At 45.7% G+C, this 24944-nt stretch overlaps 1 protein-coding gene, 1 long non-coding RNA gene and 1 pseudogene across 3 annotated transcripts; 1 reads left to right on the top strand and 2 right to left on the bottom strand.

Moving 5' to 3' along the window:
- Positions 1-506: 506 nt before the first annotated feature.
- Positions 507-8661, bottom strand: LOC136477265 (probable galacturonosyltransferase 4). Its single transcript, XM_066475386.1, is given in 6 exon segments — positions 507-1124; positions 1643-2063; positions 2065-2216; positions 2298-2513; positions 8155-8296; positions 8394-8661. Coding segments are annotated over 5 exon segments (1176 nt in total). The 5' UTR covers positions 8266-8296; positions 8394-8661; the 3' UTR covers positions 507-848.
- A 2146-nt stretch (positions 8662-10807) lies between these two features.
- Positions 10808-17481, bottom strand: LOC136469870 (uncharacterized; annotated as a pseudogene).
- A 3522-nt stretch (positions 17482-21003) lies between these two features.
- LOC136473498 (uncharacterized) lies at positions 21004-23573 on the top strand. 2 transcript variants are annotated; one of them, XR_010762643.1, is made up of 3 exons: positions 21004-21282; positions 22485-23165; positions 23250-23573. It is a non-coding gene; the product is annotated as an uncharacterized lncRNA (long non-coding RNA). The 2 variants fall into 2 exon arrangements; XR_010762644.1 differs by having other exon boundaries at positions 23241-23573.
- The last annotated feature ends 1371 nt before the right edge of the window (positions 23574-24944 follow it).

Raw genomic sequence — 24944 nt, 5'->3', positions numbered from 1 at the left:
CGCATTCCTCAACTGATATAATCAAGGAGTTGCACCTAGACTAGGCAACAAGTCGTGGTAATAAATAAGTAAATAACAGTGTCCTCGTTACAATTTATAGCACGAATGTCAGACGTCAATAGAGATTAAGCCATTAAGGCATTGTTTATTTGCTAGTAGAGCACCCTGACTGTCACACTCACACCTTGTACCTTACTAAGAAAATAAACATTACAGCTGCCGCAAGGTGTAAGGAGCTGCTGATCTATACCAACAAAATGTTAGACCGTGGAGAAATGACATGACAGTCTGAATTCCCAAGTAACCGTGGCTCACGACTGCTCAAATTCATAACACACGTAGGTCGATTAATGTAAGAATGACATGATAACCAGTCCAAGATCTTCTGGACAACAATATTTAATAGGACACGCAAACTTCAATCTGTACAATGGCACTGAAGTTCTGCTACTGTTTCTGTCCAGAAAAAATTATAATAAAGGGCAACATCGCAACAAACTCAAGGGTGCAATGCAATATCATACCCAGTTGAATACCTACTAAATTGTTGGGAAAGTCTGCTTCCAAATTTCATATCACCACGTTTGCAGCAAACATTCAGTACATAAAGGCGATATCACATAAGAGCATTGCACTATCTAAATTTTTCCCTGCTCTAAAAACATTACAGCTATATCTGCAATTATGCTGAGGGGTCTAACAAGACGCACAGGAATTAAGAGATCTTGTTAACAGCTGAAATCTAAAGCAAGAATCAAATTGAATACTATGCTGACTACACTAAAGGGCACAGCGACAGAAAACAAGCTATTGGTTATGTCAGAAGGGATTAGAAGGACCAGGTTCCTTCATGGATTAATGTTGCATTCCTGCAGGAAAGATTGGTCATAATCCAGATACTTGGACCAGTAGCTCCGGAACTTGGGCAGGCCAATCTCCAGCCAGGGCTTCATGTTGCCATTATAATGTATGACCGCAGCACGCTCAATGTCTCTGCTGTTTACATGGGGATTGTAACCTAGACCAAGAACATGCCATGACCGGCTGAGGGGAAATGTCTTGTTCCAGAATGTGATCAAACCCGGAGGGAGAGTACCAAGTTTCCAGAGCGATCTATCTTCATTCTGCAAAAAGATAAAAAAAAAAAGAGGAAACAACTTAAAACTACTCAGTACTGAATCATAATCAGTGCATGTAACCAAAGTTCCCATGAAAGAAGACAAACAGAATAGAATCAAATATATTTGAGTGAATATAAGTTATGAAACAAAGTTTTCTACATTATTTAAAACAGAGAAAAATTGTTCAAAAATATTTATATACATTCTCTATAGAAATTATGGTCCCAAATCTTTTCTTGAGTTTTAATGTCCCCATAATGTAAGATTATCTTCTCTGGTGGCACAGTATAGACTAACACTCCGCAGAATATATGGTTCAAATCATTGTGGGTATTTCCAGTGCATCCTTTCTAGGTATAAACCCCAAGAAAGTTCTAGTTTACTACTGAACCCTAACACAAACAAACACTGCTACTCACAATTGCAGCACAGTTAATTTCTTTTTCATGAACATGTATGAAAAAATGAGAAAAATGAGCTGACATAAATAACCCAGTGTGACAAGGGTGTGAGAATCTTACAAGCTTCTGCCACAAGTGATAGACTTGTGTTATGTTCTGCTGCCTCCATTCAGCCAGGTCAAACACATTCATTCCAAAAGCCCAACCACAAGCATGCGGGTCAAAACTCTTGGCGATAATAGGATTTGAAAAATTCAGGTATCGATCATAGCGATGGAAATTCTCTCCACAAGTCTCAACAGCACCATTTATCTTCCCCTTCATATTGATTGACCAAAGGCCAGTCAGATCCTTCTTTACTACTATGTCATCATCAAGAAAGACCATCTTCTCAAGCTTTGGATAAATCTCAGGTAGGTAAAAACGCAGATGATTAAGGATTGACAGGTACTTCGGGTTTCGATATTTCAAGTTTGAATCTGAGTTTGCATGATTCGTTCCGAAGTAGTAATCAATCATGGATTGGGACCCAAGTTGTTTGTACTGGACTGTAGTTGTCATTTAGCCATGTGAACTCCCCAATATGCTGTACTTCAATTGTTGCTTTCCCTGGAGGATTAGAGAGGAACCACATTCTCATTGGAGCATAATTCAGTTTGTCAGTTACTATGTGGAAAACATGATCAGAAGGATGCTGGAAACAATAGTTCCACTCAGTATGATGCCATCATTCAGTTAAAAGTCAAATATAGAACCATATACTAAACTTACATACCTTAGCATTTAACACTGTCGAATTAACAACAACCGCTGTTGCTAGTATATTATCCGAGAACAAGGCATAATGATACAGTTTTGGGTTAATGAGTTTTTGTTGGTTTGGGAACTGCTGCCGAACAGGATCCAATGAAAAGTATTCATTAGCTAGTCTCAGGGGGAGGCAGTGAAGACCTTTAGGAAGGGTTTTAGCTGCAAGTTGTGTCAGAAAAACTGTTATGACCGGCATCTCTTACACGCGACGAAGGAGCTCAGGTGAGTAGCACGAGGACGCAAGGCTACGTGCGTACGCTGAGTTGGGCTCCAGGCCCAAATTATCGTTATATACTATTATTAGAAATATTGGTATTGTTAGGGAGTTATTTCTATTTTTAGTAGAGAAAAGAGATATAAATATTCTTGTAAGACTCTTTTGAGAATTTAAGCAGAAAACATATTGTTTTCTCGGCTTCCCAAAGGAGCCGGGAGTTTCACCGTAACCCCGCCCTAACTCGCGTAGGCAAGCAGCCACGGCGCCGCCGCGCCGTCTTCCTCGCGTCCTCAAGCCTCGTCCAGCAATCACACACACATACAACCTTCGTTCCATCCCAGGGAGAGCTAGGCATCATAGCAGCTTGGTATCGGAGCCAGGCACGATGACCACTGCCCCGCCGAGCGCCGCTACTTCGCCGCCGCTGCCCTCCGCGCCGCTGTTCTCTGCGCCGCTGCCCGCGGCGTCCTTCGAGATCTCGGACACCTCCACGTCCTCCGGTGGACCTCTGACCTTGGAGTCCCTGGCCGGGGTGGTTGATCAGATCGGCCGCAACATGGACCTGCTCAGCCGCAACATGGCCGCCATGCAGTCGGCCTTGGCGGGTCTCCTTCCGCCGCCGCCCCCATCGCAACCGGCGCCTCCACCTCCACCACCACCGCCGGCTATACCGTCTGCGTCGCAGCAGGCGCGTTTCCCCTACGGCATGCCGCAGAGCGGGACAGGGGTACCCCTCCATCTTCTTCAGTGGCCGTCCTCACCGTCCCCCATCCCGACCTGGGCACTGGCAGGGTCGGTGGCCGCGCCCATCTACACAACGGCCACCTCGCCTACACCGTCCGCCTCCATCGCTCCCTCGGTTCCCACCTCGGGGACGTTCTACGGCGGCACGGACGGGACGCTCCTCTACGGTGGCGCTCCTGCCGCGACCGCGTCGGCGGTCCTCGGAGGCGGCAGCCCCCCAGGCGCCCTGCCCCATGCGGAAGCAGCGTTCAGCGGCGTTCTCGACCCGCCGAAATTCTACAAGCTCGAGTTTGCTACCTACGACGGCAGCGTGGATCCCCTTAATTGGCTTAACCAGTGCGAGCAATTTTTCCGCGGGCGGCGCACCTTGGCTTCAGCTCGCACATGGTTGGCATCGTACCATCTTCGTGGCACTGCCCAAACATGGTATTACGCGCTCGAGCAAGATGAAGGCATGCCCACCTGGGAGCGCTTCCGCGCGCTGTGCCAGCTGCGTTTCGGTCCGCCCACGCAGGGTACTCGTTTGGCGGAGCTGGCTCGGCTGCCCTTCACCTCCACTGTCCAAGATTATTCGGAGCGTTACAACGCCGTCCTCTACCATGAGCGCGACCTCAATGCTCGTCAGAAGGCACAACTCTACGTCGGCGGCCTTCCGGAGCACATCAAGGTGGATGTGGAGCTGCACCATCCGCAAGACTTGCAGTCCGCCATGTACTACGCGCGGGCTTACGAGCGTCGCGTGGCTGCCTTCCTGCCTGCGCAACAACCGCAGCAGCAACGCGGCCTTCGTCCTCCGGCGCGCCCTGGCCTCCATACACCGCCCAGACCGGGGGCAGCTCCATCTGCGGGGGCCGGTCAGCAGGTCCAGTAGCCGGCCGCGCCTACACAGCCAGGGCAGCCGCGGTTCCGCCGGCTGTCACCGGCTGAGCAACAGGAACGGCGTCGCCAGCGCCTCTGCTTCAACTGCGACGAGCCGTACGTCCGCGGACATGTTTGTCAGCGCTTGTTCTACTTGGAGAACGACGACTACGTCGACGCCGATATTCCGGCCGAGGTCGCCGCGGCGGCTGTGTTACGGGAGGAGCCCGCCGTCGCCCCTGTCCTGGAGCCCACGGACGACGCGCCGTCCGCAGGGGCACACCCCACCGTGTCCCTGTACGCGCTCGCGGGCGTTCGGCCCAAGAACGCCATGCTGCTGCCCGCGACAGTGCGCGGCCACCGTCTGGTGGCTCTCCTCGACTCCGGCTCGACGACTAACTTCCTCAACGCCGACCTCTTCAGTCATCTGCAGCTGCCCTCCGTTTCGCATCCCTCGCTGCGAGTGCTCGTGGCCAACGGCGACCGCGTGCCTTGCCACGGCCTAGCCAGTGACGTCGCCCTGACCATCGGCACCGAGGAGTTTTCCATCAGCTGCTTCGGCATTAGTCTCGGCGAGTTCGACCTCATCCTGGGGTTCGAATTCCTGAAGACCCTCGGCCCTGTTCTGTGGGACTGCGAGAACCTCTCCGTGGCCTTCACGCGAGCCGGACGCCACATCCTGTGAAGGGCCTGGGCTCCCCCTGCGACGACACCAGGGAGCCCAAGGTCCGGGCGGTCTGTTCCTCTTCCGACCAGCCCCTCTTGGATCGACTATTGCTCCAGTTCGGCTCGGTTTTCGACGAGCCGCGCGGCCTGCCACCGGCGTGCCGCTACGACCACCGGATTCACCTCCTTCCGGGCACCGCTCCAGTTGCCGTCCGCCCCTACCGCTACCCACAGCTCCAGAAGGACGAGTTGGAGCGGCAATGCGCCGCTATGCTAGACCAGGGGATCATTCGTCCCAGCACATCTCCATTCTCTGTCCCGGTTCTCCTTGTTCGCAAGGCGGACAACTCCTGGAGGTTCTGCATCAACTATCGCGCCCTCAACGCGAAGACCTCCAAGGACAAGTTCCCCATCCCGGTGGTGGAGGAGCTCCTCGACGAGCTCCACGGCGTCCACTACTTCACCAAGCTGGACTTACGTTCCGGCTATCACCAGGTGCGGATGCACCCAGACGACATCAGCAAGACGGCCTTCCGCACGCACCAGGGTCACTACGAGTTTTTGGTGATGCCTTTTGGCCTCTCCAATGCCCTGGCCACGTTCCAGGCGCTGATGAACGACGTCCTCCGCCCATATCTCCGCAGGTTCGTGCTGGTGTTTTTCGATGATATCCTGATCTATAGTTCCTCTTGGGCGGAACACCTGCAGCACATCATCGTCGTCCTCAACGCTCTTCGCGCCCACCGCCTGCACCTCAAACGTTCCAAGTGTTCGTTTGGGGCCTCCTCCATGGCCTACCTGGGCCATGTCATCTCTGCAGCGGGCGTCGCCATGGACGCTGACAAGATCGCGGCGGTTGCCTCTTGGCCCGTGCCGCGGTCTGCTCGGGCGCTGCGGGGCTTCTTGGGCCTCGCCGGCTACTACCGGAAATTCATCCGGGACTTCGGGATCATCGCGGCGCCCCTAACGCGTCTCTTGCGGCGAGACGCGTTTGCCTGGGACGACGAGGCCGCCGCGGCCTTCCAGGCGCTCAAGGGCGCCCTCACTACGGGGCCAGTCTTACAGATGCCCGACTTCGACAGGCTCTTCACGGTGGACAGTGACGCCTCGGGTCCGGGGTTCGGCGCCGTCCTACATCAGGGCGCCGGGCCCCTCGCCTTCTTCAGCCATCCGCTCGCCGCTCGCCACCTCAAGCTTGCTGCTTATGAGCGCGAGCTTATTGGGCTGGTGCAGGCTGTGCGGCATTGGCGGCCTTACTTGTGGGGGCGCCACTTCCTCGTACGCACGGACCACTTCAGTCTCAAGTACTTGCTGGACCAGCGCCTGTCGACGGTGCCGCAACATCAGTGGGTCAGCAAGCTGTTCGGCTTCGACTTCGCCGTGGAATATCGCCCGGGGCGCCTCAACACGGTCGCGGACGCGTTGTCCCACCGTGATGCCGAGACCGCCCCCAGGGATGACGGCAACCTACCAGCAGCTGCGGCCCTCTCCGGGCCATCCTTCGCTTACCTCGACGACGTGCGCCGTGCTACAGCCGCTGCACCGGATGCTGTACTGCTGCTGGAGCGCCTACAAGCCAGTGAGCTAGGCGCTCCCTGGCACGTGGACGGTGGCCTCTTGCTACACGGCACACGTATATTTGTGCCTGACTCTGGTGATCTCCGGCACCAGGCCGTTCAGCTCGCCCATGATGCCGGCCATGAAGGGGTCCAGAAGACACTGCACCGCCTTCGCTTGGACTTTTATATTCCAGGTGATCGGGCGATGGTCCAAGATTGGGTGCGTGCTTGCACTACTTGCCAACGCAACAAGACCGAAGCCCTGCAGCCCGCCGGTTTGCTCCAGCCGCTGGAGGTACCGTCCCAGGTATGGGCGGATATCTCCATGGATTTCATTGAAGGGCTGCCTAAGGTCGGCGGCAAGTCGGTCATTCTCACCGTCGTCGACCGCTTCTCGAAGTACGCACACTTCATCGCGCTCGGCCACCCCTACACCGCGGCGTCTGTCGCCCGCGCCTTCTTCGACGGCATCGTCCGGCTTCACGGGTTTCCGACCTCCATCGTGAGTGATCGGGACCCCGTGTTCACCGGCCATGTGTGGCGTGACCTATTCAAGATGGCGGGCGTGACTCTACGTATGAGCACGACGTTTCATCCCCAGACGGATGGGCAGTCGGAGGTGGTGAACATGGTAATCGCAATGTATTTGCGCTGTGTTACAGGTGATCGGCCTCGCGCTTGGGTGGATTGGCTCTCGTGGGCGGAGTATTGCTATAATACTTCCTTCCATACTGCCCTCCGCGCGACGCCCTTTGAGGTGGTGTACGGGCGGCCCCCACCGGCCATCCTGCCTTATCGGCCGGGGACTGCACGTACCGAGGCTGTGGATGCTCTTCTTCGCAGTCGTGACGAGATGCTGGCTGAGGTTCGCCAACACCTTATTCAAGCCCAGCAGCTTGCGAAGAAGTATTACGACGCCAACCACAGGGAGGTGGAGTTCGACGTCAGGCGCGTGGGTCTGGCTGCGCCTTCTTCACCGCACGGCGCAGTCTCTGGACCCCCATGCCAAGTACAAGCTCGGGCCACGATGGGCTGGTCCGTTCCGCGTGTTGGAACGCATCGGTCGCGTCGCTTATCGTCTTCAGCTACCCGCCGGCGCGCGCTTGCATGATGTCTTCCACGTCAGCCTGCTGAAGCCGCATCGCGGCGATCCTCCAGCGTCGTCTGGTATTCTTCCTCCGACGCAGGATGGCCGCATCCTGCCAGCCCCGGACCGCGCTTTGCAAGCGCTGCAGCGTCGCGGAGTTTGGCAGGTTTTGATCAAGTGGCGTGACATGGCTGTTGACGATGCCACCTGGGAGCACCTCGACGAGTTCAAGATTGCCTACCCCGACATCCAGCTCGAGGACGAGCTGTTTTCGCAGGCCGGGAGAGATGTTATGACCGGCATCTCTTACACGCGACGAAGGAGCTCAGGTGGCTAGCAGGAGGACGCAAGGCTACGTGTGTACGCTGAGTTGGGCTCCAGGCCCAAATTATCGTTATATACTATTATTAGAAATATTGGTATTGTTAGGGAGTTATTTCTATTTTTAGTGGAGAAAAGAGATATAAATATTCTTGTAAGACTCTTTTGAGAATTTAAGCAGAAAACATATTGTTTTCTCGGCTTCCCAAAGTAGCCGGGAGTTTCACCGTAACCCCGCCCTAACTCGCGTACGCAAGCAGCCACGGCACCGCCGCGCCGTCTTCCTCACGTCCTCAAGCCTCGTCCAGCAATCACACACACATACAACCTTCGTTCCATCCCAGGGAGAGCTAGGCATCATAGCAAAAACAGTCTGCTTTTTGTGTGCATGCAGCTGCTCCTCTGCTGAATGAAGCATAGCTCGAAGCTTTTTGACAACAATAGAACAATCATCCTGCATCTGTTTTCCCTTAATCAGCATCTGCTCCAGTGCTTTAACCTTCTCATTTGCACTGAACAAGTAGAAAATGTTACTGCATCCAACTGATTCCTATGCACAACAAAATGCTATAATATGAAGCAAGTCAGCAGAACTAATGAGAGCCTTACTTCTTTGGTAGATCAGAGTCCTTGGATGCATCACCAAGCACCTTTTGAACTTCTCGTATCCTCTGCCGTAGGTCTTTAAGATACTGGGAATTCGCTCTAATGGATCCAAGACCAAGGTAGACCTTCGCCTTGATTAACTGATCCTTGATATTTCAGATCCGCACATCAGGTAAAACAGTAATTTTAGTTTTACCATCTGTTTTAGCTGATTGGAATTTCTCCATTATAACCTTTGCAGGTGACTGTTTAGGCATAGTGTCCTGTGAACTTTCCTGTAAATAGGTCATGCGATAAGGTCATAAAGATCCAGGATCCATGAAAAACTATGAAAGTAATTTTCTACCAAATAAAATACAACATACTATGGCAAAAGATTAAGGTGTATGTGACTGGCTGATTGCAGTATGTAGACAAATATTTTACAATGTAAACGAAACAAAAGAGGAAAATATTGACTAAATGATTGGGCATCATGGCTTCTTGAGTATAAGACCATGCCTGTTTGGTTTATTTGGTCAGAAACTGCAACTTTCCTGTTGGCACTAAATTTGATGGAATATTTGGATGATGTTCTACTTTAAATAAGCCACAAAGTGGGGCCTTAGTTCAAGCTTTTAGCATTACTTGCAAAGCTGATACAAGAATCCCAAGTTAAGTGATGATTTAACATATTAGAAGGAAAAGAATATTGGGAGGCAAAACTTGGGGGCTAGTATAAGCATACCGAGCAAGCCAGGTGGTTAGAGGAGCAGGCTTGCAGCCATGCATTGCTAGGACCGGTGCCAGCGTGTGACTGACAGCGAGAGGATGCCCCGCCTACTCTGCTTCGATCGGCGTCCCAAGCCAAAGGTCGTGGTGACCCCCAGGCCGGCAGGAGCCAGTTGGGATGACTCCACCCCTGGTTGAAGTGAGGGGGCATGGGTCATAACCTAGGAGCGGTCCTCACCCTACGGGCCCATCGACCCGGGTCTTGGCTTCAGAGTCATGCCGCTTACCTCCCGGTATGGTTTTCTTTGTTTCTTTTCGATCTTGCTGTGATTGGCTAGGAGGTGTGATCTATGATTGGCTAGGAGTGTGACTAGCCCTACTGGACCGGACGCTAGTGCAATTTCCGGTTCGGTGCGTCCGGTACTCCTTCGAGAGCCCAACGACTCTATTTATTGAGGGCGCCTATTTAAGTGAATTGGCCAGCCTTGGGGTGTCTCACTTGGCACTTTGACATACTTGACATCCCTTTGAGCTGAGAAACTCCACTCCCACTCATCTCTCTTAATAGTTGATCATCCAAGTGAGTTTGGAGAGCATCCAAGTGCATTTGCTTTGCGTTGACGCATCTAGTGGCACTTGTGGTTGCTTTGGCTGTGGTTTCTCTTGTTACTCTTGGTGGTTGCCGCCACCTAGATGGCTTAGAATAGCGGAGGAGCATTGGCACGAGTTGGTGATTGTTCGTGGCCATCTCCCAGTGATTTGTGCGGGTTCTTGACCTTCTCCCGGTGAAGAGCCAAAAGGTACTCTAGTAAATTGCTCATCATTGAGTTACCCTCACTTGTAGGTTGGTTCTTGCGGTGCCCATTTGTTGGGCTAGGTTTATGAAATACCTATTTGCCACCGAACCACCAAGTGTGTGGTCGACACAACAGGGACTAGCGTGCCGGCAAGCACGTGAACCACGGGAGAAAAATCATGTGTCCCTTGTCTCATTGGACTTCTCTCGGTATTCATTTGGTGCTCATATTGTGATTGATTGTCTCTTGCCATGGACGGTAAACTCTCCTTACACTCTTGTACTTACTTTACTTGTTTCACTTGTGTAGTGTAGCTATCTAGTTTGCCTAGTCGAGTAGCTTGCTAGTTGTTTAGTTAGTTGCTTTAGTTTCTTGCTAGCTCCACTAGGGTAAGAGTAGTGACTTAGCCTCTTGATTGTGCCTAGAGATTATAACATACTAGAATTATTGGGATAGGTGGCTTGCAACCTTGACTGGAGCTAGAGCAAAAAGTTACGCTTATTATTTGACTAACACCTTGCTCTAGTATTTTGTAGAGAATTTTCTTAGGCTATTCACCCCCTCTAGCCATTAGAACCTTTCACACATGCAGAAGTCTGATAATCATATTGCTTATGAAATATGTTGAACACAAAGTTATGAATTCGAGTATATTCAAGAAAATTATTAGCACTCAGTGCACTTGAAGCATTAATGATAACAAATTATGTAGTCTCGCATGAGCTAATACAAGTTTTGGTTTTGCATTTAATTATTATTTTGGTAATGACAATACACTAAAAATAACAACGAAAATCACAACATCATAAGTGTTGGTGAAATTTTATTGGTATATAGTGTGCAAGAAGTTTCTATAGTCTACATCCTGATTGTCCATCCCCTCCTTAATCATGAATTGTGGAGGCCTTCCTAATGGACGACTGACAGTGTTCCATGAGGTAGTTGCTTTTTATTCCAGAAGCGTTCTTGCTTATAATGTTTTTCTTCTTCAGACTCATTTGGTGAACCTGTGCCACGTGAGGTATCACCATCTTTCACTGGCATAAAAACCATAAATTATGTATTAGAGCATGGAAGGGAAAACACAACATATTAAACAATAATAAAATAATCATATTTGTTTAAATGGAACTATACATGTATACTAACTTGTACCATTCAAATCTCATGTATAATTTGTTATTGAACATACGCGTTGCCTAGTTCCATATGTAAGAAAACTTCCTATTGAGGCATGTGTTTCAATCAAGAAGGTTGGATGCATCTAATCAACCACACAAGTTTGTACCTTGAGAATGTAGTTCATCACTAAAAGAGGTATTCACTAAATAACCAGGGCTATCCCTTCTGCCCTAGTTTGACATGGATTCAAAGGAAATTCCACATGAGAAGATTTAAGAGGAGGTGAAAATGAACTTGGTGTTGCACAACAATAGACCAACTTAGAATATCAATATTAACTAGTGTCACACCCAATTTTAAGGATAAAATTGAATGCACTAACTCATGTCTGCCCAGGGATCAATTACACACACAAGCTGACAAATTATAAAAGAGTATCATCACAGTGTATCTTACATCACGATAATAACATAACTTAGTCTTATACATCATAGCGGAAAATAAAAGATAACTCTCTCTCGTGGAACACCATCACAAGGAAGGTCAACTGGTTGACCACAAGCCTAATAATCCTCAGGAAATTCCTCATACCCGTTGTCATCTGTTACCCATCCAGGATTTTTATCCAAATAAAGAAAATAAACAAGCGTAAGTACTTCTCGTACTTAACAAGATAACATGGGGTTATGTAGCTCAAAAAGGACGACACTGGTTTACTGCAGTTAGCACTTTTAGTAAGTCAGGATTTTATTACCAATTATTATCAAGTTATGCTTAAGCTCCCATTTGTACCCACATAATCAGATATCCGAATCATTTGCATCATATTATCATCGTATACCATCATAAATGAGCCACAATGAGTAACCAATTATTCTGTGAGTTTTCCGGGCCGCTCGTGACCATGAGCACGGCTATTATAACAGTTTGTAACCCTCTGCAGAGGTGGTGCACATTCACCATGAGTCGTGATTCCCATATGCCCAGGTTAATTACTCTCATGTCACTGCCAAGGTGAGCGGGCAGGGTACACTATGAAGCCATTTCATAGGTTTCTCTAACAAGTTAGGGCCGCTAGGTTTCCTCGGTAGGCAGATGTAGGAACCCCCCTTTCCTATGGCACATATCCATCGTGGCTATACACATAGGAATAGAGGCAGTCCTATACCCAACGTGGCAAGCCCCTTTTGCGCCATAAAGGTAACCTCTAACAAGCTAGAAAAGGTCCTATTACTGAGCTAAAGTCAGAGCCATATGACTCTCATGGTTGCACTGTTAGTCCCAGCTTTTGCCGACAGATAAGTCCTTATGGAGGGCCGGGAGCAACATGATCAAAAGTCATTTACACCTTCGCCCTATGGATCAGTTGTTATAAATCATGTTGCACTTTTAGTTCCATAGAACCGTTAACCATCGTATAGATCATGTTTAGTTAGAGCACTGGCAGTCTACACATATGCAATTAACCCATAGGAGTCAAGGGAACGAGTCATCAAATGACTAGAATGTTCTTATGGTTATCAAAATTAGACACATGCACATGAGTAAATGATTAAAGTGAATAGGACATCAAGGTGGGCCCATGCTATACTTGCCTTGGTTCACAAACTCTTGCTGGTCCTGTTGGTCGTCGAAGAACTCTTGGTCTCCAACGTTCTCCTCACCGTCTGAACGCGACCAAAACGGCAACATACAACATTCTAGGAACATTCATGCAAAGCAAACAATCCTACAATTAGAATAGTACACCAACAATATAGAAAACAAGATAAAAATGTTTATGAAAATAATCTACGTCTCGCTACGATCACGTCAACGCGAAGTTCATGAAAATCAGAGCTAAAACACAAAAGTTATGAATTAAACAGGGTTTCCTATAACACTTTATTTAATTAAACCTAACCATGAAATTTAAAAGTTACAAAATTGATTAACAGTGGTACTAACACGTAGATTATGAAATTACGAAGCTAACGCAATTTGAACGGATCAATTCGAAGCTAAAACGAAGCTTTTATGAGCAAAACAAATATAGTGGCATTTCTGTAAATACTGAAAACATATTTTGAACTAAAACAGTGTACTTTATGTTTTTAAAACGAGAAAGCGTACTCTGGAAACTATGCTAGGGACTGCGGGTTCAATTTGGTGAAAATAGGGGGTTTCTTAAGCAATTTTACCCGCAAAGGGGTATCAGCCACTGAGAGCTGTTGGATCAAGGACAATCGGCTCAGATTGGATCAGGGAAATGAGAGAGAAGGAGATGACGGCCGGAACAGTGACACCGGTGGCAAGCTCCATGGCCGACGGTGTGGAGGTCACCGGCGCGCGCGGTTAGGGGCCTACGGGCCACGGTTCGAAGAACCGAGAGCACCGGGGAGTAGCGGGGGTTCTCGCGAACCCATCCAGGCCGAGAAGGCGGCCGGAGGGCGCGGCTGGCGAGGTGGCGGCCATGGCCGGCGGTGAGAGCACCCGGGCGCACGCGGCTAAGGCTCTAGAAGCCATAAAACGTGAAATAAAATGCACAGGAGGAGAGAGGGGAGTACGACGAAGCTCATAGTGGGGAGAAACGGGGTCGATGGTGGCTCGGAGATGGTGGTTCGCGCGGAGGGCGGACGGTGGATCCCAGCGATCCTCGGCGCGGTGGTTTTCGGCGTCCACGGCTCATGCGAGTGTGAAATGAGAGCGGGGATAGGCAGCAGGGGGTGCGCGCGGGGGTTTGGCTCCTTTAAACGAGGCCGGGGAGCGGGGAGGGGCGCTCCCACGATCGAAGATGTGGGCGCGGCGGCAGTTGCGCCAGGTGCGCGCGGGGCGAGCGGGAGGTTGGGGTGGCTCTGACGGGTGGGGCTGGGATGGCAGTGGCTGGGCACGGGGCGGAGGCGCGACAGCGGTTGCTACGGAGCTAGGCCGATGCACTGCTGGGCCGCGCGAGGCTGGCTGGCATGGAGGAGTTGGGCCAGCGGGAGGGAGAAGCCGAGTGGGCCCAAAAGCAAGGGAAAGAAAGGGGAAAACGAGCGGGCCGGCTCGGGGAGAAAAACAGAGCTGGGCCAAAAGTGGAGAAAAGAAGGGGAGGAAAAAGAATTCCTTTTCTTTTTCCAAATACATTTTCCAATCTCATTTTCAAGTTGAATTTGAATTCAATTCAAATTCTAGTCAAAGTCAATCATTACAAAAACAAATGTGCAGCAGCATGAATGCATCAACATGTTACTAACCTTATATTTGATTTTATTTTTACAAAAATTATTTCTTTCCTATATTTCACTGATCACATAATAACATAATTAAATCAAATTTTCTTATTTCAAAAGACTAAAATTTTGGGGTGTTACAACTAGTATTTTGTGCTATGCATGCCAAGGATTATGGGCATTTGGTCTGGTTAATCATCTATCTAGCACTACTCTTGAAACTTTTATTTGTAAAGTTAACTCTTCGCTTACTTACTTGGGGTGCTTACAAATTGAGTAAAAGACACAATACAAGACAAATAATTCAAGACCAAACTACAATCTTGCCTGTTTTATCTCAAACTAAGCACATCAGATTTAAAGCTTCCATGTAAGATATGATATTTCATTATCTACTGTTGTAGAGAAAATTAGCAAACAACACTGAGTGTTTTTATAAAATTTTGTGATAGCACATATACCATCATTCCCAATGCACAAAAAGAAATGAGAATACCGTTAGAAGCAACAATGCAAAATTCAAGTAGCAAAAAAAAAACAAAATATAAACTTTTGATGACCAACCCCATACTATCTTTGATGTTATGTAAGTATTTGCAAATTTTTAGAACATAAATAAAGTAATAAAAATCAAGCAGGTATGCACACAATTGTACAAGATTTATGATAATAACAACAAATGTAGGAACTTACAGTGGTCTATAGTTCGATCCCGTTTTATTTTCGGTGCTCGACTAGACTGAGATGATCTTGTAGGCAGCTGATAAGGCTTCTCATTTACTATTAATCTACTACGTAAACTTTCATGCTGCCAAAGAAAAGAAAATTAGTCAGTTATATACTAGAATTACCTCTGTAGTTTTCCACTGCTACTCTTTATAGCAATTAGATTTGATTTCGTGCACTATGATATATATGCTCTTCGATATATACTATTGACTACTAGAGTTTTTATTATAATATACCTAAAGTTCTAGAAGGTTACAATATATGTTTAAGAAAACTAAATAGTTTAAAATAATATTATTTTAATACTAGAGACTTTGGAAACAAACTTGTCGAGAACGTAATTTTTTTCTGGGTGGAGGGAGTATAAGAAATCTTGTCCCAAATTGCCAAAAAACCAAGGCCATAAATAAAATTACCACTACAAATCATTAAGTGAAACTTGATTTCCATAACATTGTTAACCCATCACTAATTATTTCCTAGTTACTTATTGCTGATGGTAATGGTAAAACAAACTAGGGACAGAAAGAAATGCAGATACAAAACCATTTGGAAGTTAAGAAAGACAATTCTATATGAACCAAGTGGCAAGGAAACAAATTTCACTACCTTTGATTTCATAATGATATGTCCAAAATGCAAGCAACTAGGAAAAAGTATGTCATGCATCTTTCAAAAGATAAATAGAAAACAAAGAGAACAATTACCAGATCTACTGATATTTCAAAAGAGTACAGATCATGAACACTTGTCTTTTGAATAAATGCACGCCTGGGTACCTTTCAGTTTCTAGGAAGGATAATGCAGATTTCCGTGTGCGGAATGTGTAGGAACTAGCAGGATCCGTGTAATACTGCATGATAAGACAAAATAATGATTCCTAAATCAAGCAATGTTCATTTATTCAATGGTAAAACATCATGACTCAAGAGCCATATTACTTACTAGATCTCTCCCGATCAATCCTTCATTTGTTTTTCTATATACTGGTTCTTTTACCCAACCTTCAGGCAATCCACTTGGCCAAAGGTCCACTTTTGCAGGTATCTACAAATATGTCAAAAGAATAAATAGAAAAAACATCAAACACTCAAAAGATGTAATGTGTTATTTGAGTTGAAGAGGTTCTAGCAAGAGACACACGTTATCTTCAGAACTTGTGTCACATTGTTCATGGGTGTCGCACCCAGAGACCTTTGCTTCATTGATATAGAGTAGTACATCTTTCTTTGATAGCAATCGCATGCCAGTGACTGAGTGAACATAAAACTATAATGAAACCATATAGACTATCAATAGTAGCCATCGGTGTATACTAAAATCATTAGTAACATAAAATTGCTTGTAGTTGAAACTCCATTTCAAAATTAATTCCATTACTTATAAGACATGAACATAATATATATATATATAACTTCATTTATAATAATTTTCTTGGATCAAAGATGGACAATGGATTATACAAAATAAATAAGTTTCACTAAGTATCATGATGTATTCATCAACAGAGAACAAGTACACCTCACTGAGGATGTGATACATAACATACAAATAACTGAGAGATTTTTAATTTTCTAAATAAAAACAATAGTTAATTTTAAGAATATAAAATTGCAATGATCTCATACAGTGATATTCCTTACCTCCACTCTAGTTTGCTCCTCACTAGGTGCAATTATGTACTCAGAATCTAGCTATTCCATACCACCCTCTTCTATAATTCAAATATGTTCAATGTATTTGTTTATTAATTGGGAAATTTCGTATCTACGAGTTTCTTGTTTCAATGTAAGAACTTGCATACAAATAGAAGAACATTACAATAGGATATAACTTGTTTAATTGCAATTACTAGTTACTATGAGAGCCTAAAAGTAAAGTAAAACCAGCAACATATATATAATATAGCAATGGTACCAACTAACTAAACTCGTGGCTATATACCTTGTACTTCTTGTCTGTCTTCTCCCCACTGGCTCTTACCTCCATCACCCACCCTTTTGGAAGCCATTCATGTTGTCTCTGAATATGCAAGCATAATGAACAAACAAAAAATTGTAATAACACATATATAATAAAAGTTGGTCATACATAAAAAATTGTAGTCATGCACCTGAAGCTTGTTTTCTGCACCACGTTCCTTCGATTCTAGCATACGCTCATCTGTCCTAGAAAAAAGGTACTCCAATACCTCCGACTTCGTGGTGAATGTGTAATTTGATATGGGAGAAGTATAGTACTGCTTGCAAAATAGTTCAGAGGTTCAAAGGAAATTCATAAATCTGAGTAATAAGAAAATCTAGTTTATAGGTGACATTTCATATGGCACAATTACTTGTTGAATCATATACAAGCACTATTTCTATTGTTTGAGAAACATACTCAAATAATGGTGCCATCTTCAGTGCAGTAGACCTCCATGATCCATCCATCAGGGAGCCAATCCGATGGCTCCACTAATGCCTCAATATTCTCCTCATCTAGACTAGTTGGTTCCTTTGCTTCCTCGTCTGATATCATAGTCATAGGTTTGTCACCCATTTTTTGATGGTTTGGCTACAATCTACTTATGCTTACCTTCTAGCTTTGGATCTATCAAAGCATAGGATTGCTTGAACGATGGGTATTTATACTAATCTTCCTATCCAACTGGAGCTAGCTGGTATCCACCATAGGCTGGAAATTGTCTAGTTGTTTGGTAAGGAACAACTCAAAGATTCCTTTTCAAGATCTAATAGATAGTGTAATGCCTAGCTCATTTATTGTTGTAGATACTACAGATTTGAAATGCAGATTACATTATTAATACACAGAACGTAAAATAGGAAGGTGGGTGAGCCAATATCCCTCGCAACGGTCATCATCATCTGGGTGCGGTGCTGACTCATGGGGATGAAGACCTCAGACTGGATCATCGGTCCTCCATACCCTCGAACACCAATTGGTCTGCTTCCTCTCCTTTAGGGGCAGTGGCTGTAAGTGGGCCACCAATCCAAGGGAGGCTCCACCTTGGCCCTTCGATGTCACTGACTTAAATCAAGGGTGGAGAAGCCTCTTGTGTGTGCTTCCTTGCCTCTCCCATGGATTAGTGATGTGGTAAGGGGGGTAGGCCCATGATCAAAGAAAGCCCATCATCGCCATTCCAAATGCGACCCAGGAGGCCATGAACGGATCGAGGTCTCAAGAGCCATCTCTTGCTTGGGAGCTCAGGGACTTAGCCAAGGCATGGGGAATTCCCAAACCTAGGAGAGCTCCGACCAAGCCAAGGCTCCCGCAGTCGTCCCAGCCTTGGTTAAAGTGAATGTTTGCCCTAGGCAAAGCCAGAAGCCAGCTCTAGAATCTGTCAGGCGCCTAGAGCCTAACAGACATAGAAGCACTACACTGTCATCTCGCTCCACAGCCACGAGGTGTTGTCTGTCACTACCTCAGTAGGGTCATGTCTGGGGCTTGACACGTTAGGACAAGGAACTCCCCCAAGACCTCGAAAGTGGTGGGCTCTGGGCCTGCTTGGTAGCCTCTTCAGGCAGAAGTAGAAGCCTGGTGTCGTAGGTTCATATAACCATGGTGAGCATCGTGGTTGCTCGTCGAAAATTGATATGTGGGTCTCTGGTGGCTCAGGCACTCAACAACACAAGAGGGACACGATGATCTATCCTAGTTCAGGCTTCTGAGCCCTACATCTAGCAGTGTAGTGTTCTCCGTGTTAAGAGTACCCAAATTAGGGATTGCAATGATGGAGATTGAGAGTATGTTCAATGCAAACCATGACCCTATCTTGTGCCGAGATTAATATTGTTTCAAACGGACCAATGGGGCACGGTTTGCCCTGAACATACCACGTTGCAATGTTTTGTATCCCATATGGGAGATCTAGGAGAACATACCAGAAGCGTTGAGACGGCGATAGCACCTCTCTGGCGGCGATCTGGTGATGGACATTCACCAGCATGTAGAACATCTGGCAGCGCTCTGACATAGTGGGGTTTGGGGCCAAACCAATTCAGATCTATCGGGTGAGGGCCTCGAGGTCTACTCCCAAGAGGCCCAGCGGATGATATGATGCCGAGGACTCAGTTGTCCGCCGATGCAGTCTCCTTGAGGGGGTGAAGTTCGCTGTTGGACCCTTGATGTAACTTCACATGGTCCTTCATGAATAAGATAATTCTAATGTGCTGAATAATTTGGACAGAAAGGAATGATCTAATCTTCAAAGGAGTGCATCTTTCTCTTCAGGATTGCAGGGCTTTTCTCTATAAACAAATCTCTTTGCTGAAGTTGAGAGCAAATGAGCCTTCCGGCTTTTTTTTACTTATTATGGATCCAAAATCTGTTATAATCTACCTTTTAGCTTTCATCTTTTTTTGTTTCTTGAACTCTTTCTTGTGATGTTGAACTTTTGCTTGTTTTAATTATATTTTAACGGACCAAGCCCCTCCTAAAATAAATATAGCAAGGAAAACATAGGTTAAAAACTTAAAATGTGAAATCAACAGATTTATTTAAGCACATGGCTAAAATCTGATTCTCACAAAACTGCTTAAACACTAAAGCATGCTTTTATTTTTTTCGACAAAATGAAGGATTTTATTAATTCACAATCATTACATCGAGTTGATACAATATTTGTGGAAGGACTAAATTTTAAAATGACCTATTGTTCACCCACCCGCCAAGTTCTTTAACTTAGATGGACAATTAAACATATCATGTATGTAACTGTACCCACTTGCCAAGTTCCTAAACTTAGTTAGCATTTGGTTGGGAGACAAAGTAGAGTGGAATAATCATGTCTTTGTTTTGAGGGACGGAACGGTTCCATTTTTTGTTTGGTTGAGGAAAGATAGGATGGATGTTTTCTGTTTGGTCAAGAGACATCAAAAGTGGGATCGGCTATCTGACTGGTAGAGTCCATGTGCCAGTCTCTTCTCATGCTTCTTAATTTTTTATTTTTCTTCCTCTTCCTTATCCCATCGTTCTTCTTATCCCAACTGTACCCGCGCTTCATCCTCCGACAGCGCTTGGTCGTGCGCCCATCGTCTTCCTCCCCTCCTCCACCGTGCACCGGGTCTAGGGGCGGAACCGCCCACACGTGCGCCGGGGCTGGGTGCGGAGCCGTCGTGCATGCTCTAGGGCTGGGGGTGGACCGACTGCGCAGGCGCCGGTGTCGGGTGGAGCTCGGCCGCACGCGCCGGGGGCGGAGACGGAGCGCACCGGGGCCGGTCGTGCGCTAGGGCCAGGCGACGTCGGAGCTCACGAGGCCGGTCATGCTTGTCTTCCACCGCACCTCCGAAGGCAGGCGCAGGTGAGCTCGGCCACGCATGCTCCTTCCTCCCCTTCTCCACCGGCCAACGCTCCTAAGTCCTACCTCTCCTCCTCCATCGGATGTCGTCGGTGCCTAGGCCGCGGTCTCCTCACGCACGCGTTGATAACGCTCGTCCCACTGGGACGTCCCCGTCTGTCGTTTTTTCGGGGGCAAGGTGAGCCCGAGTCTGACGGGAATATACCTAAGTGGGATGTCCTCGCTCCCGATAGCCTCCCAACCAAACATAGTTTGGGTCCGTCTCATCCTGTCCCTACTCATCCTCGCATCCAAACACACACTTAAATGAGCAATTGGAAAGATGATGTATATGTGTGCATCCACCTAACAAGTTAGTGCACTGAGAGCATCTCCGAGAGCCTTTCTAAAATCTACTCTTTAAATCATTATTTGGAAAGTCATTTGAGTAAAAGTCGTTTTCTAAATCTTTGTATTCTCCGATAGCTTTTCTATAACTTGTGCGTAGTCTAGAGAGTCATCCTTGCTCTATACCTTTAACTAGAAATCTAGAATAGTGGATATTTATATTTAGATATTCAATTGAAGAGGATGTTAGAGGCTATTTTTTCACTAAATTTCTATTCTTATATATTAAAAAAGATATAAAGAGTCTTTTATAGATAGTCTCGCCGTGCATTTTACTCATTTTATAACCATGATACATTTCGTACTGCTTCTGGAGTTCTACAACCGTGGTGGAGCTGCCGGAATCCAGTTGTCCTCACCACTCACACCACCAGATACGGAAACAGACCGTAGCAAAGCAAAAGCAAGGCATGTTTGGAACGGCCCTGACTCATATCATATGGGCCCCACTGCTCATACTCTCAGATCGATCCGACCCAAAGCCGAACACCCGAACCCGATCCCCTTGTTTCTCATCGCGCCACCGCTTACCCCGCCGCCGCCGCCGCCGCGTCGGTAGCGGCGATGGCGTCGTCGTCGTCGCGGCCGCTGCTCCACCGCCTCGCAGAACTGGCCAGAGGCCGCGTCCGCGCCAACCACCGCATTTTTCCAAATCTGTAGGCTATTCTAGTTTGTTTTCTGTTTTAGTTGGGATTAATTTTGTGGTAGCAATCGGACTCTCGCCTCCTATAGAGTATATGCTGGTTTTTTTGTGCTAGCTTAAATTGGTTCCGATTGAGTAAGCTAGAAATACTTAAGGTTTATAGTTCTGAATAAATCCAACATAAGAAAATTGTGGCAACAGTGGTCATGGGGCTAATGCAACCATTTCTGAGCTAGGCCTTATCCATGAATATGTATCCATGGCTGTTATGGGCGTCAAGAAAGGCCAATGGAGCCAATGAGCCAGCCAGCCAGGGAAGAGGTGCATGGGCAACACATGTGGCAATGGATCAGATTTGTTAGGATGATTAAATTAAGCTGTGAAATTATTGTATGGGTTAGACTGGGATTGTGTCAGCGGGCTCTATAGAAACACGCTTTGTATCCTCATTGAAATTAAGCAATGGAGGCTCAATTTAATTTAAGCGTTTCAAATCTATAATCTAATCCCTCCCCTAGCAGCTGACTCCACCTGGCTGTCGTGGTGGTGGTTTTGACCCCAAATGAACAGTTCACAACAGAGGCGTACCATACTGCAACCGATACAGATACACACGTTTTTTTTGGGACTGTCTGTGTTTAAGACAGGCTGAAAGGATGAAGACTTAGTTATTTCCTCTGTACAAAAATGGCTACGTGCTGTAGTGTATGGTTTGGTTCATTGTGATGGTGGTTTTCCCAGTCCTAGGTAGCTTCTACTTGAAAATAGTGTCATTGAAATAGTTTGTGTTGAGATGTTGACGAAAGTTCTGGAATTAGACTTTAAATACCTATTGCCAGAGCCTTATTTTTTAGCCTTGAAGTCTAACATGTTGAAGTTCTGAAATGAATGAGATGTTTTATCTTTTAGGCTTTAATGTTTGCCTCTTTCACTTTCCCCAGCACACATGTTTCATGTAGTTATACTTCTCATTGCTTTAAAACCTGAACTGTTTTGGTATGTTCACATGGTTTTTGTTTTCTGGGTAGTGGATGGGCTATGGTCTATGGAGTGGGTTTAGGGTATTGGGCCACTGGGCAAATGGTCCTTGAACTTACATACATGCTATTTTTGTTAGTTTCATGCTACACAACTATCTTGGCTGTTGAACTCAACTTGAGAACTTCTTTATTCTTGAGTTCTGTTGTGATTTATACCTGCCTTTACGATATGCAGGTTTCAACAAATCCTAGTGCTGTTGGGGGCTGCAGCTGCAAGAGTTCTTTCATGGTGAAATAGCTTCAATGTTACCTTGAAGAGATCAATAACCAGAAATAGCATTCTATAGCAAAACATTCGCTTTGGATCTGAGTGTACAATTGGTATTTTTTGGTAGTTCTAAAGATGTTTCTTTTTTAGTTTTGTTACTGTTAGAAATATCATCACAAACTGTCTGGTTCAATCTGTATGCCACTAACTTGTGATAGTTATGATATGATGAAAAATTTATGTACATGTAATCTTGTGGCTATTAACATTTTACTTTATGTTGCTTCTTACAAAAATGATAAATAAGAGGAACAGTCTATTGTTCTATTGATATGACTGAATATACTGAGAATGTCTTTTAGTATCAATCCTCAATAATTCTCACTCCATGTAATAATGTATTTCCACATGCTTGAGTGTGAAAATGTAATGATAATGCAACCATACCACTACTCCCCCCATATCTCTGCATTCTGGTTTGTTCGGATGGAAACATAGTGCATGCTATTTTTCAGGTTCTGTTCAGTCTTTTTGGTAGTGTGTGATGCCGAGGATGACATGGAGTTAATTGTATCTTTTTGAAGGTTTTGGTGAACTTGCTGTTAAACCTCCCCGCATGTTGGTGGGTCACCTCATTGTCTTCATTATGTGAGTACTAGCTGTTTTGGCATAAGTTACTCCTGTTTATAATTGTTCATAGATGATCCACAAAAATAACTTCAGATTTGTTAGAGGCCGGCATTCTTTCTCGTCTTGGAAAAACCTCTTCCGTGAAGAGGCCAAACTTCAAGCTTCTAGGATAAGGAATGACAAACGTGCAACTTTTTTCCTTTGTTTAGATCTTCTTTCTTAGGCCCTCTTGGCTTTTTGGCCTGCTGTTTCCTCCCTGTTGTGCTACCTCAGCCCTCCGTCTGCTTGGTTCTTTGTAATCGCACTTCCTTTTGTACAGTGTTTTTGTTTTTAATAAAATCCTACGGTAGGAGTATCCCCTGATGTATTTCCCGTTCAAAATACAAACCTGATTGGAGGGTCTTGCAATACAACAACGTTGGACCATCTCGGTGCTAGCAAACACCAAATATAACAAGTGTTTATTGCTCACCTATCCCAGCTCTAAGATTATAATCTATCATGATTCACGCTAGGCTTAAACTACCAATAATTCCTTAATCTTGTTCTAATTGTCTTGATATTGCATATCTTCACTTGGGCGACAGAGAACTCCAAATACATGTATGATACCTTTCCTTGAGTTGTAGCAACCTCAAATAGCCAATTGGAGTGGTGTTCATGAGGCCCTCTTTTGACTTTGAATGCATCCGTGGAGATGTTTGGTTCTCCAAGTTCATCACCGTCCATGTAACTAAAATATTTCTGTCCTCCGTTTGTGTAAAAAAGACTGGATGTGCTATGTTTGGAACTACAAAAATTACGTAGTATCCCCAACCTATTTAGATAACCAATGTGAGACTAATTTCACTAGAACAAAACACATGGGACGAATCGAGTCAAAATCAAAACATTGATGGGCCAGTGCATTGTAGACACTGAGGTGGATCTAACGTCCCATAGGGGCAAACCCGTCGATGACAGTAATGACAAACCATGCTGTGGCTAGGTCCTCAATGACGATGTCCATGTCATCTATGAAGGGGAGGTCCAGGGTTTGGGAAGGATGAATGGAGCACCATTCCTTTGATGAAGAAGGGAAGACGGAGAGGGGGAGGTAGGGGTATTTTGGTCTAACTTTTTTAGGACAAAAAACAAAGGGTAAGGAATGCATGTCTCAAAAACCCATGACATTGTAATGGCACGACTAGAATATCATGAAATTGTAATGGCATAGATTGAATTAAATTTATGGTAATGACAAGTTTCCTGAGCTCATAGCAAGTTCTTTCTATTTTTTGTGAGAATTTCTAGATGTATCTCTTTTTGTCTCTTGTGAAGATTAAGGTAGTGGCCCAAAAAATTGCCTTGAATTAGTAATAGTAAAATAGAAGATGTTGCTCCATGGGGTATGCAATGATACACATGAGAGAAGAGCTCTTGGAACACTTGTATTATTTCAAAATTAGTTTTGAAGGATTTAGTATTTGAGAATATATTGGTAGACAAGAAACCATTCACTGGTTATAGATAATTATTTATTATTAGATTAAGAATGTATGTTTATGTACTTGGTGCTTAGAGCAAGGGGGTTTATTGGCCGAAAGGTTAACAATATTTAGAAATCTAATATACAAAATTAACTACACATTCATCAAAAGTAAGCTTTTGTGTTAGTATCAGTTGCCTAGGGAAAAGTGATGGTTGTGAATAACAATTTTTTTTGTTTGGCTGTTTACTTTGGAAGATTCTACATCTTACTAACAACTTTGAATAAATCATGTGCAAGCACTTCCTTATATTGTAGTAGATGACATA

This window comes from Miscanthus floridulus, chromosome 8 (genome assembly GCF_019320115.1).
Source record: "Miscanthus floridulus cultivar M001 chromosome 8, ASM1932011v1, whole genome shotgun sequence".
Taxonomy (NCBI): domain Eukaryota; kingdom Viridiplantae; phylum Streptophyta; class Magnoliopsida; order Poales; family Poaceae; genus Miscanthus; species Miscanthus floridulus.
This window is presented reverse-complemented; position numbering and strand designations above follow the sequence as displayed.